General features: G+C 44.0%; 5 protein-coding genes across 5 annotated transcripts; 4 read left to right on the forward strand and 1 right to left on the reverse strand.

The window, feature by feature from the left end:
- Positions 1–161: 161 nt before the first annotated feature.
- GNT1 (LALA0S09e02828g1_1) lies at positions 162–1616 on the forward strand (the record flags this gene model as incomplete). The annotated part of the gene is made up of 1 exon (XM_022770700.1): positions 162–1616. One exon carries the CDS (start codon positions 162–164, stop codon positions 1614–1616), a length of 1455 nt encoding a protein of 484 aa, XP_022630014.1.
- A 29-nt stretch (positions 1617–1645) lies between these two features.
- Positions 1646–2296, reverse strand: HSH49 (LALA0S09e02850g1_1; the record flags this gene model as incomplete). The annotated part of the gene is made up of 1 exon (XM_022770701.1): positions 1646–2296. One exon carries the CDS (start codon positions 2294–2296, stop codon positions 1646–1648), a length of 651 nt encoding a protein of 216 aa, XP_022630015.1.
- Positions 2297–4251: 1955 nt separating this feature from the next.
- On the forward strand, positions 4252–5433 carry SPE2 (LALA0S09e02872g1_1; the record flags this gene model as incomplete). Its single annotated transcript, XM_022770702.1, has 1 exon — positions 4252–5433. The coding sequence occupies one exon, from the start codon at positions 4252–4254 to the stop codon at positions 5431–5433; it is 1182 nt and encodes a 393-aa protein (XP_022630016.1).
- Positions 5434–5799: 366 nt separating this feature from the next.
- Positions 5800–7518, forward strand: GAD1 (LALA0S09e02894g1_1; the record flags this gene model as incomplete). Its single annotated transcript, XM_022770703.1, has 1 exon — positions 5800–7518. The coding sequence occupies one exon, from the start codon at positions 5800–5802 to the stop codon at positions 7516–7518; it is 1719 nt and encodes a 572-aa protein (XP_022630017.1).
- A 2043-nt stretch (positions 7519–9561) lies between these two features.
- HOR7 (LALA0S09e02916g1_1) lies at positions 9562–9729 on the forward strand (the record flags this gene model as incomplete). Its single annotated transcript, XM_022770704.1, has 1 exon — positions 9562–9729. The coding sequence occupies one exon, from the start codon at positions 9562–9564 to the stop codon at positions 9727–9729; it is 168 nt and encodes a 55-aa protein (XP_022630018.1).
- Positions 9730–12712: the final 2983 nt, after the last annotated feature.

Below are 12712 nucleotides of genomic sequence, written 5' to 3' on the forward strand. Positions count from 1 at the left end.
CTTATATATAATGGTGATGATCTGTTGATTCGTCATAATTCACAAATGCCCATCAGCCGGGAAAGTTTAAACACTCAAGAAGCAGTCGCTGGCTTTTTAGCAGGTTGATTTAACGACACCTCTTGAAGTTAACTTCCTTGTTGCGCTTCAGCTAATCGAAGATGCCCTTTCTCTCCAAGAGAAGACTCAGAATAGTGTTGCTAGTGGTCGGGATAGTGATACTCACATCGATTACAGCACGAATAGTAGTTCAATTCCAACTGGGAAAAGAGATCGATCACTATAGGACGTTTTTCAAGAAGAACAAGGACACGCTTCACGATGTTTACGATCCGTTGAGCATCAAGCAAATCCCATACGAGACTCTCAGCGCATTGCAAGAAGCACGGTTGGCAGAAGAAACCGGTAACCCACAGAAAGCAGTTAAATGGGAAAGCTATGCATATGTCAACTACGCTACGGAGCTAGAATACTTGTGTAACACACTGGTGCTGTTTAAACGATTGAGAAGTTTGAATACCAAAGCGAAACTGGTCGCATTAGTGTCTAGAGACCTGGTAGAATCAGAAAATAGTGAGAAACAGCGAAGTTCAAAATTGCTGCTGGAAAAATTAGTTCAGGTCTCACCCGAGCAAGTTGTCGTGAAAATCGTAGACAGCATTGTCAAGCCCGGAGATCTGACACAATGGAGCAAAAGTTTGACAAAGCTGCTGGTCTTTGATCAGACCGAATATGAGCGTGTTGTGTATCTGGACAGTGACGCCGAAGTCTCCAACAGTATGGATGAGTTGTTCTTTCTACCACCGTATGTGACTTTTGCCGCACCGTTGACCTACTGGTCCTTGTCAAAAGAGGACCTTCAAGCAGCCAACGAGGAAATACATGCGTTTGAGCAAAAGAACGCTAAGCTGGAAAACGTTCTCAGTGTCCTTAACTCGAGAGTGAAAAAGAAACAACCAATCTACAACCATCTGCCTAGTGTCCCAAATTCGCTTTGCTTTCACACTGCTAATATCGCTAAGGAAATTCTGGACACTAGGTCCTCCGCATCACCTGTCTTCAATTTTGGGCCTCGGGAGGGTATAGCCAAGATAGCTTTTAGTCCTAATCTGATGGTGATAAAACCAAGCGCTGAGAGATTCCAGTATATTAAAGAGTATCTTCTTCCCAAGATAATCAAACAAAAGGGACGGTATGACACTGATTTAATCAATGCGGAGCTGTACAACTTAAAGCAGGTGATTCACTCACAGTTCATGCTATTTCGGAAGTTAAAAACCGCATTTGTTCCAGAGGTAATGGTACTGCCATTTGGTGAATATGGTCTTCTCACGGGCTCGATCCGCAACGACTTTCATCGGGAGCTTCTCAGCCAGGAAATTTTAGGGTATAAGGCCCTGCGCACGCCTGAGCAGCAAACATTGAAATTTCTGATAGGTAAATCAAAGTTCATCCATTATACTGACTCGGCGATCAGTAAACCGTGGTACTATAGCAATTTCGAACAATTGCAGTGTCAAGCTAAAGGAGACGATGCGGATGACGTGGAAAAATGTAGAATCTGGAACTCCGTGTACCAGAACTTCTGGGAATCTAAAAAAGTGTGCGAACAGTAGTGCGCAAATACAACCACTTGCCACACCGTTCAGGCCGGCAAACTGGATCTGTTTTTGGCTGCCTCTGCATCAAGTAGCCTTTCTACTTCGTCGCCATGTTTCTCATTTCTGCTGCCTTCTTTCAAGGCGTAATCCACGCTGATAACTTTGTTCATGACCATCTGGTTATTCAGTTTGGCAAGTGCCCTGTCTGAATGTTCAAAAGTGGTGAAATATACAAAGGCGCATCGCAGCTGGTTCTGCTTCAAATTGAAGATCTCCGGCGAGGTAGCCAGAGGCCCAAACTTGCCAAAAATCTTCCCCAAAGTTTGTGCATCCACGAGCTCATCGATATTTTTTACAAACAGTTTGGCTCCTCCGCTTCTAGCGTCCAGCTGGTTTACACCGTCTGCTGCACCAGAAGTGCCAGACGTCCAGTTCGCTTTGCGCACTTTTAAAGTCCGGCCATACAGCTTCACCGCGTTGTTCAGACATTTACACGCGAATTCAACGTCTTCTGCACTATTAAACTCTACAAACGCAAATCCTTGGTTAGTGTCTAAAACTCTGTCCCTGGGATACCGAATACTTTTGACAGGACTAACTTGCAGAAAGAGTTCATAAATCAGCTCTTTGGGCACTTCGGGTGATATGTTACCCACATACGCCGTGTGTTCCTGAATTGCAGCAGAGCTAGCCATCAGATTCCCTTGGAAACTCTGGATGATGTCTGGCTGGAGTTCACAGAGCCCTAGTTTATATAGTTCGAGTGCTCATTGAAAAGTACTGAACACTTCGTACGGATTTGAAAAATTGTATATAAAGTTGAACAATATTACCAAAAGATCTCTCAAGACCTGCCTTATAACATTTCTAATGGTTTTTCTTATGAAACCATTGATCGCTGGTCGATTTTGGCGGTCTAGTAGGAGTAGATTTTATGGGTTTATCGATAGAGGATTTGTTGATGTTATTGGTCTTTTTGGCGAGGTGTTAAACGTTTTGATGTGGAATTTTTGAGCATGAATTCTCTCAAGTGCGTTTCATAGCTTTAGCTATCAAACACCGAGAAGTCGGGGGTTTTTTGGTTGAAATACGTGAGGTTAATTGAAGACTGCGCGTGAAGTGGGTTGATTATTGTGGTTTTGTCGTGGCCTGTCATGAAGGAAGTGCGGGATGTTGCGCGAAGGTGATGATGGACGGAAAAAGATATGGTGGAAAGAATTGGCCTCTTTTTTGCTGGTGGCTTTGGTTGCTGTGCTCAGTTTCGAATCATTCGAGGACCTTGAGCCACATATACATGCTCAACTGACGAGTATTTCGTCGCCGGGTGGTTTGAGCGTCGTCGCCGCTTTCATACGTTTCACTTCCATACAGTATGGCGGCAGCGTTGCTCAGATCGTATATTTGTCGAATGGTCCACGTTCTTTTCAACAACAGAGTGCTTTTTAATCGTTGACTCTTGTGAAAGTGGCCTTTTCTACTAATTTTGCCGTACTTGTCCGTTCCACCAATATCGTCCGTAATTCTTCTGTGCTTCCTGAGCAACGAGAGAGCATGACGGTGTTCACCGGACCACGCAAATGATCGACCCTGCGTTTTCTTCAGTTCTCCGCATTTTTTTTTCTTCTTTTGAACCGTCACCGGTTTCTCAAGTGGGCTATTTGTTGTGGTTCCATGCTACAATTGCACCGCTTCAATGTTAGTTTGATTATCTTTGCCTTAAAATCCATCTACTGAGAATCCTCTGTCTAGACTCCATCTAATTTCTCTTTGCTAGATTTTTCCGCTATTCACCGATCGAATCATATACTGAATTCCCCGTCTAATCGCTCATCTATTAGAAATTACCGTGATAGCTTGCAGTTTCATACTCGGGGGACATCTTTCTAAATGGCTTGATTTCTCACATAAGGGAAAAATCTACCTTCATATTTCTTGTAACTAAACGTAATCTTGTTATCAGAGCATCATCATGATCAGCAATCGCTTTATTCTTAGTTGTATAACGCTGTCTACAGGATAAGTAAAAAAGAGTTATACAGTAACACAAATACAGTCCAATATTATCGCAGTTTGAACATTCTAAGTGCACCAATTGCTCTATTTACGGTTTTTGATTGTCGCTGTGAATTGTGTGTCGTCGATGATTTCATCAAGTCTTCCACTTTATCGATGATCACGGAGGAAAAAAAAATTGATCAGAGAACAACGTCTCATCTCATCTCATCGCATCTCATCAAAGATTCAAAAAGCTAGTCATTGCAGATATACAAGGCAATTAAAACCACCAAGCCAATTGGTTAAGAAAGAACTTAGTTTCGCATCAGCTCGTTTTAACTTCCAGCTGCTTGATCGCAACACTTTTCAAACTACACTTCCAGCACTTTTGTCGCAGTTAAACAAGTTTTATTTCAAGAGCAACCCCTTTATGCCAGGAGAGGACGTATCATTCCTCTACAACAGACCAGCCAAACCACGATAACATCTCTCAGCGGTTAAGAAAACTTTATTCCCAGTTGATTTTTGGAAAACAACTAAACTACTGAAAAAGCCCCAAACCAAAACCAGAAAACCTTAAAAAAAAAAACTACTATTCCTCCATATATTCTCCCATTGCATTTGTCCTACCAGGATTTTTTTTTTCATTTGACTCATGACAGTATCGCTTGGTGAGGTTGCAAACCATTCTTACGTCGATCGCGAACTTTCTGCGACCCTGGACTCCACCGACGCTTTCGAGGGCCCTGAAAAGCTTTTGGAAATCTGGTTCTACAAAACTGCAAGTTCCGTTCCTGACAAGAACAAGACTTTGCGCTCCCTTGATTTCAACACTTGGGTTAACTTGTTGAAATTGGTGAAATGCCAGGTCCTGTCTATCAAGCAGACCGACAAAATGAATGCGTTTTTGCTAAGTGAGTCGTCTCTATTTGTCTTTGATCACAAACTGACCCTCAAGACGTGTGGTACTACGACTACACTTTTGTGTTTGGAGGAGCTTTTCAGTGCTGTGCGGGAGCGTATTGGCTGGAATTTCTCATTGAAGCATAAGGTGAACCCTTACAAAGTGTTCTACTCGAGACGCTGCTTCATGTTTCCAAAGAGGCAGCAAGGTATTCACCGGAACTGGGACGATGAAACTCAGTACCTGGACCGATTTTTTGCCAATGGAAAGAGCTACTTGGTGGGCCGTATGGGCCAAGCAAGCCACTGGAATTTGTACGTGACCGAAACGAATCAGGAGCTAGGAAAAGGAAATGAGGATCAAGACGACGACGAAGATGACGAAACTATGGAAATGCTCATGACCGGGCTGCGCCCTACCAACGCTTCACAGTTTGTGACCTCTCGAGAGCCAGGCCATTTCGTGAAAGGCGATGGAGAGGACGAAGGACATGTTTTGGGCGCGAAAGTTACGCGGTCTACGGGGCTGGACCGAGTTTACGATAACATTCAAAATTCAGATTTCCAGCAGGATGCATTTGCGTTTACACCGTGTGGCTACTCTGCAAACATCACCTTGGATCACGAATACTACTATACGTTGCACGTGACCCCGGAGGACGGCTGGTCCTACGCGTCTTTTGAGAGTAACGTTCCGGTGCGTCAGATCTCTCAAAATTCGCAGGACAATGTTGCCGTCATGCAGCGTGTATTGGCCATTTTCCAACCTTCCGATTTTTGTTTGACCTTCTTTTCTCGCCACGTACAAAACGACAACTTTGTCAAACTTGGCAAACTCACCGGTATGCTAGCCAACTATGTTTGTCAAGACAAGATCGTTTACGAGTTGGACGATTACCATCTTCTGTATTTGAGATTTGAGCGTCTCAATTGAAGAAACCTACTAGGTGTTTGCTACGTCTTCTTTTTCTATTAGTTCGTAATTTTTTCACTTGAGGTCACACTTCACGAAAGTGCCTTCTCGTAATATCTCGGATCTTTAATTACCCTAAAATTAACCCAGTGTGAACCTTTTGATCAAACATGTAGTATTGCTACTACCAGTATCCGGAAACGGGTGCGACGGCTATTGTTAGGAATACAAAGACGGAGTTTATAAGTATATAAGAGGGTCAAAATCCTGGTCTTAGATTTTATCTTTCTCGTACACCTTTTTTCTTTTGAAGAGCTGACGCATTGCTACATATATCTTTAGATATAGTAGATCCAAAAGTCTTGGCATTTTTTGATCATCGTCAGGATGCTACATAAACACAATTTGCAAACCACTGGTGGAGCCCACAAGAGTCGTGGAGGCGGCAGCAGCAGCAGCAAAAGCTCCATCTCAAATAGCTACAAACTTTTGCCGGACGATTTGCAGAAAGTGGCATTAGATGGCGATCTTACGGGCCCCAATAGTCACAGCATTTTACACAACCATTATACGATCCCACAATCGGGAGTTCCATCGGAAACGGTGTACGAATTGGTGCATAACGAATTGACTCTGGACGGAAACCCACATTTGAATCTTGCCAGTTTTGTTAACACTTCAACAAGCGACGTGGCTCGTAGATTGATCCAGGAAAACGTGGCGAAAAACTTGGCAGACAACGATGAGTATCCGCAGCTAGTTGAAATCACACAGCGGTGCATTTCGATGTTGTCGCAATTGTGGAAGGCAGATCCGGCAAAAGAGCCCCTAGGATGTGCCACAACCGGGTCCAGTGAGGCGATCATGCTGGGCGGATTGGCCATGAAAAGACAATGGGAACAGCGCATGAAAAAGGCCGGCAAATCCACCGAAAAACCCAACATCATCATGTCAACGGCCGCTCAAGTGGCCCTCGAGAAATTTGCACGTTACTTTGATGTGGAATGCCGGTTAGTCCCCGTCTCTCAAGAATCGGGCTACCATTTGGACCCCAAAAAACTGTGGGACCATGTGGACGAGAACACCATTGGTGTCTTTGTGATTTTGGGTACAACCTTCACGGGCCATTTGGAAAACGTTGAGGAAGTTGCGGACTGCTTGACGCAGATCGAGAAGCAGAACCCGGAATGGAGTAACGTCAGCATTCCTATTCACGTTGACGGAGCTTCCGGTGGTTTTGTGGTCCCATTTGCATTCACCGAAGAGCAGATGAAGAACTATAACCTAGGCCGTTGGGGCTTTAATCATCCTCGTGTGGTTAGTATCAACACTTCAGGTCACAAGTTTGGTCTCACGACTGCAGGATTGGGGTGGATCTTGTGGAAGGAGAACGAATATTTGCTGCCCGAACTAAGGTTCAAGTTGGCTTATTTGGGAGGAGTTGAAGAGACCTTCAACTTGAATTTTTCAAGACCGGGATTCCAGGTTATTCACCAGTACTACAATTTTCTGAACCTCGGTATGAAAGGCTACAAAAAGCTATTTGACACTTCACTTTTTGCCGCAAGATTATTTAGTTTGACACTTTTGGAAAGTGAGGAGTTCAAGGGCAACTTTGAAATCGTTAGCAACATTCACGAGAGATTGGATGGAGGCAAACCCACTTTGGCAGATTTCTCGAAAAGTCCGGAACTCTTCAAACCAGGTGTTCCGCTTACCGCTTTCAAACTGTCGAAGCAATTTCACGAAAAATACCCAGAAATCCCACAAGCAATGCTATCCTCTCTACTGAGAGCTAAGGGCTGGATAGTGCCAAATTATCCTTTACCAGCTGCTACTGATGGGACTGACAAGTGGGAAGTATTGAGAGTGGTTTTCAGATCAGAAATGAGTCTTGATTTGGTTCAGCTTTTCATCCATCACATTTATCTGGCTTTGGAGAAGCTCATTACGTGTTACGAGAGCATTCCAGAGACCCGCTCCGCAGACGAGAAGAAAGATACGATTTACAATATGCTGTTGGCGTTGGCGGCTCCAGAGAGTTCTGAAGAGGAGCAAGCTCATAACGAGGAGAAGAAGAGAAAGAATTACAGAGGTACGTGTTAAAGCGTTCGGATGAGTGATGAATTTTGTTTTTATTTTCGGGTTCATAGTTTATGATTTTGTACTGTAAATGTCAAGAAGGGGACGCGATATGTAAAGTTATGAAGTGAGTCGCGTTAGTCGTGAGCCAAATCTGATGGATATGGGTTATATCTGGCGTCAGTTCACAATACCAAATGAAGCTATGTGCACGTGATACGGTGACAGAACCGGTAAAACGACCAGGTTTTTTCGCTAGGTGGTTAATAGAGCTTAGTGCAGACATGTGGAATGAGTAACTCGAGTCAGTGATGCTGTTTACTCGGTAGTCATGAGTAAGTAATAGGTAGCGTAAATTTAAAGCTTTCGTCTGAAGGCCTATCATCAAGAGTAGCCCGCAGATTGCATCATGGGACACTTGTACAGACATGCGCAATGGGTAACAAGACTGTCAAAACTCCAAAAGTATACAGGACCTTGAAAAACCGTCAACAAGCTCAACTCTTCCATTCACGAAAGAAACAAATGCTACCTGTCTAGCTAAACCAAATAGTGTACATACTGGTACTTGAAATCTTGGCGCTGGCGTGGGTACCGAATAAATCACATCAAACAACGCTCAAGGGTTGCCGTGCAGTACAAAGTCATTTACCTCTTGCATGTTCGAATTTTCGATCTTGGTTACTTACTCGAGTTACCGATTGTGCATGTAAGTGTCGCCTGTATGAATGGTTCGTACAGGATGATCTGCCCTTCAGTGTTACGATTCGTAACTTACGAATATAGTATATACGAGGGTCTTACATACACGCACTGTGTGTAGTATTTGTATAACATAGGGTAGCGCGTTCGAACTACGGCTTTTGTCTTCACAAACCGATATAGATACAATACTAAGAACCACACTACATTTCAAAATAACGCATTCCAGGGCGTTTGCTCTGGCTCTGGTACACCACCGACGTGATGGAAAGTCCGAAAAGTCTGGTCTCGTAATTCTCAATGTTAGTGTGTGCATTGCATATGTCATGTTGTTGTTGTCTGCACTGCACGTTGAAAGACCCGTTGTTTAGTGTTCTATCTCGCTATTTCCTTCCCTTTTTGGTCTCAAGGCGAAAGAGAGAAACTTTCACATACACAAACACCTGACCACGTGACCTCCATGTCCTGTTTTTCCCCCGCTTCTCCTTCGGATGACGTCATTTACCCTTTTAGGGCAAACTGCCCACACCCAGCCCACACACTAATACGTCTTTATGACGAACGGCATACGATACACCAACAAAAGCCCTTGTTTCTTTTTACTATACAAAATGTCCAACTCTTGCTACACACCATGACGCGTTTATCCGTGTCTTTACGCGTAAACCACCATCACAGGTCTTTTTTCTACATTCATCATCCATTGCTGTTGACACCCATACTACTACTGCCTCTACTACTACTACTGCCACTACCACTACCACTACCACTACTACTACGTCAATACGCCTATGCTTTCGCCCCTAAGCCAAATTCGCTATCACCCTTCCCTTTGCGGTAGTTTGTTGCCTCTATATGGTTAAAGAGGAGAGAAAAAAGACCAGAACCGCTTTTTACGCGCCGGTTTCTGAGATTTGCGGCTGGGTGTCCGGGTGGACGGGAGGCTGTGGGCTGGGCTCTAAGCATTGGGCTATTTTTTGCCGAAGTCCTACGTTTATTTCTATGCCTTGGCGATTTTATTCAACCTTATGTCTTTTGTTTTTGCGGGTGGCCCCGATGGCCTATTATGGGGCTAGGCTTTTTTTCTTATGGTTCGGTCGGGTTTACAGAGAACCGATGTAATACACGGGGTTTGTGCGGGCGTTTCTGAGTATGTGCTCTCGCCTTTTTTTAGCAATAAAGGGGCGGCGGTGTCCGGGAGAAGAGAGGCGCAGATATTACCAGACCGGAACATAGGAGAAATTTTTGGAGTATAAAAAGGGGGCGCTCTTGTGACGGGATGGATTGTACTTGTTCGTAAGGGTTTTGTTGCAAGAAAGAGAAGTATCGATTAAGTACTACTTAAACCTACGCCTAAAACCAAAAATGAAGTTCTCCACTGTTATTGCCGCTGCCTCTGCTTTCGTCGCTGTTAACGCCGCCAACTCTTCCAACGGCTCTTCGTCTAACGCTGCCCCAGCTGCCGGTGCCAACGCTGTTGGCTACACCGCCGCTGGTGCCGCTGTTGCCGGTGCCATCGCGTTGTTGATGTAAACTGGGCAATGAAGGCTCAAGGTGTGAAAGAAGGAAAAATTGTTATTTTTTTCAAGGCACCCGGATGTTTTTGTACCCAATTTACTCGAACTAATAATTAGGAAAAAAGCGCTAGCGCATGTATTTTGTATATGACAGTAATACGATGTAATATGAGAAAGTGATGAGCAACGAAGGACTGAGCGATGTGGGTGATATGTGGGTGAGAATGGGTGAGATGCAGGCTAATTGGTTTAAACAACTGAGCCATCGGAGAAGTCGGAGTTGTAGGTCGATTTAATCGAACTATTAAGCAACTGCGCCGAATAATTAAGCCATCGGCGAAGTTGTGAGATGCGGGCTCATTCTTTCCAATAAGTCTTTGGCGAGGATGTGAGTTGTGAGTTGTGAGTTGCAGGCTGAGCAACTCCATTGGAAAATTATGCCATCGGGTTGTGAAATGCGGGTCAGTTTAATTGAAGAATTGAGTACCAGATATCGCAGAGTTGAGCCATTGGCGAATTTCTTCAACAAAGCCTAATAGTTTTTGAAAAACTAAGTCAACTTCATCGAACAATCGCACCCAGCAACTAAAAGCTAGCGAAGCTGTGAGTTTTAGCCCAATCTTATTTTAGCACTGAGCATCAGCAAAGCTATCAGTTGCAAGCCACCTTCATCGAGCAATCGCACCCAGCAACTAAAAGCCAGCAAAGCTGTGAGTTTTAGCCCAATCTTATTTTAGCACTGAGCATCAGCAAAGCTGTGAGTTGCAAGCCAACTTTTTCAAACATACAAGCACCCGCAAAGTCGTAAAAAATGGAAACCAAAATTATGAGATGCGCCCTCAAACTTGTCACTGTCAATCACCGGCTTTTAGCAACCTTACCGTGTACTACATGACTCAAGAACCCTACGTTTGCACACCATAACGAGCATTGCACACATGATCAAGTCGTTTGGTTGGCTTTGTCATGCATAAGTGAAAATTCAATTTCAAGAGCCGAATGGGGGTGACACGAGTTACGAGAAAGTACGTTATTCTACCGCTCTAGTATGAGCCCTTACGTTGTTACAATGCTCTAGAGTGTGAGTCACCAGCCAGTACGTTTTTTCAATGTTCTACCTCGAAACCCAAGAACCCAAGTGTAAAGCGATATGTAATTCTTCAGGAAGATCAGTTGAAATTGGGCAGAGCTCAGTTCACCCTAGACATTCTGGCCCTTGTGAACTTGAATTTCATTTCTAGCCACCGACGATCGCCCTGCCAATAGTAGCTTTAAAGGGCGTACTTTTTAATAAATTCTCGTTAGCGTTAATAGTTCAGGAGTCGGGAGACTTCCACTATTGATGCTGACGCACATCAAAAATGCTCTCCTACCATATCAACAACTCGAAGCACCCGGGAGGCCATGACTCGAATACAGTAAGCGATGCAAGAATCAAGCGCTGTATAAAAGTCTAAAACCCATGGCAAAAAAACCATATTCGTGCTGGTGGTGAGCCCATATCATGTTAACAACTCAAGAGCATTGAGTTACACACGTACGATCCTAAGGCCATCTACATGAACTAGACATCGAAACGACATCAAAAGATGTCAAATGTGACACATACTAGATTAAATTTCGAGCTGACAAGACCATATGTAATGTTCATTAAACTCGTTCCTGACCTCCCACAGATTACTCTACGCAATAAAATCTGGTGAACCCCGGAAAACAAAATTTTCCGTCCGCCTATTGCAGTAGGACCCGTCCAAAAGTGTACATACACAGTATCTCTGAACTCCAGGACTCAAGAGTCCTTCTCCAAAGTTTACATACCTAAGAATCCTTCTCTACGTGTATTCACGACTCTGTCTCGTGCATTGTCTTGAACAATGTCATTATACAACATGTCCGGCCTAAAATCTCAAGTAAGGATTTGCCGAAAGCGTCAGTACAACGTCTAAACTTCTGTCAACTCATAATCTGCGCGTCCTTTGATAGGATGAAATTGGTTGTTTCTAGATTCGGCTAATTTTGGAAGCACAAGAGACACTCGAGACATTTCTTGTTTAAGAAGAGTCTAAGCCAATGTAAACAATAATACGCAACAGTAGCTAGCAGGGTCTTTCGTTATGGCGCGTTCAGCTGGCATCTTAACGGGGTGATGAGCATCGATAGCGTTTGTACCAAGCATTAAGAAAAAAGTATTAGTGCGAGTGTATCAAAAACAAGGTATTGATACATGTTTTGCGTTGTTGTGTATAACTGATTCAGAGAAAACGTAAGCTTGTAGCACTGTTTCCGGTTCCAGCTTGGTGAGCACGGTTACTCGCTTGTTAATGACCATGGTTACTCACTTGTTCACTTGTTTGTTAGTAGGATGCTCGAGCCGTGGCATCGAGCCTGCATGAGTACATATGTACTCGTGCTGTTGAACCCACCGCCATAGCTCACCCAACACACGCAATTTGTCAAGAGTGAAGGGTGAAGCGCTACAAAAAGTACCACCTTTCTCAGTTTAGCATCAGCATCATCAGTCAGCCACTTTGGCAAGGAAACATTCGTTGTCTTTAAGCGGAGGGGTCGAGTCCACGTGACCATTTCGCCAAGCAGACGATTTATTCGCGACGAAAATGAACCATCTGATTGTAGAATATCCTTCGAATCCCCAATTTTCCTGTTTCGTAGCTAACCGCCTGCCTCGTAGGCTCCTGCATTCGAAGCGCTTCTTTTCTTCCGCAAAGGAATGTTTTGAACGGACAATTGATATACAAGACGGTCCGTAACCTAGACACGCACGTGACCATAAATCAATTTGTGTTTTTACGAGACACAAAGCACGACTAAAACGTCTCGATACTTACAAACACACATACGTCTCCGATTTGACCATGAATTTCCTTCAAACACCTTGGTATGTCTCTCAACAATCCAGTAAACCCTGAAAACCACAAACTCATCACGTGCCTGTACTCACGCTCCTTCTCCCACTCGTACTCGCCGCTTCCTATTTGGGA

This window comes from Lachancea lanzarotensis, scaffold LALA0S09, assembly GCF_000938715.1.
Source record: "Lachancea lanzarotensis genome assembly LALA0, scaffold LALA0S09, whole genome shotgun sequence".
Taxonomy (NCBI): domain Eukaryota; kingdom Fungi; phylum Ascomycota; class Saccharomycetes; order Saccharomycetales; family Saccharomycetaceae; genus Lachancea; species Lachancea lanzarotensis.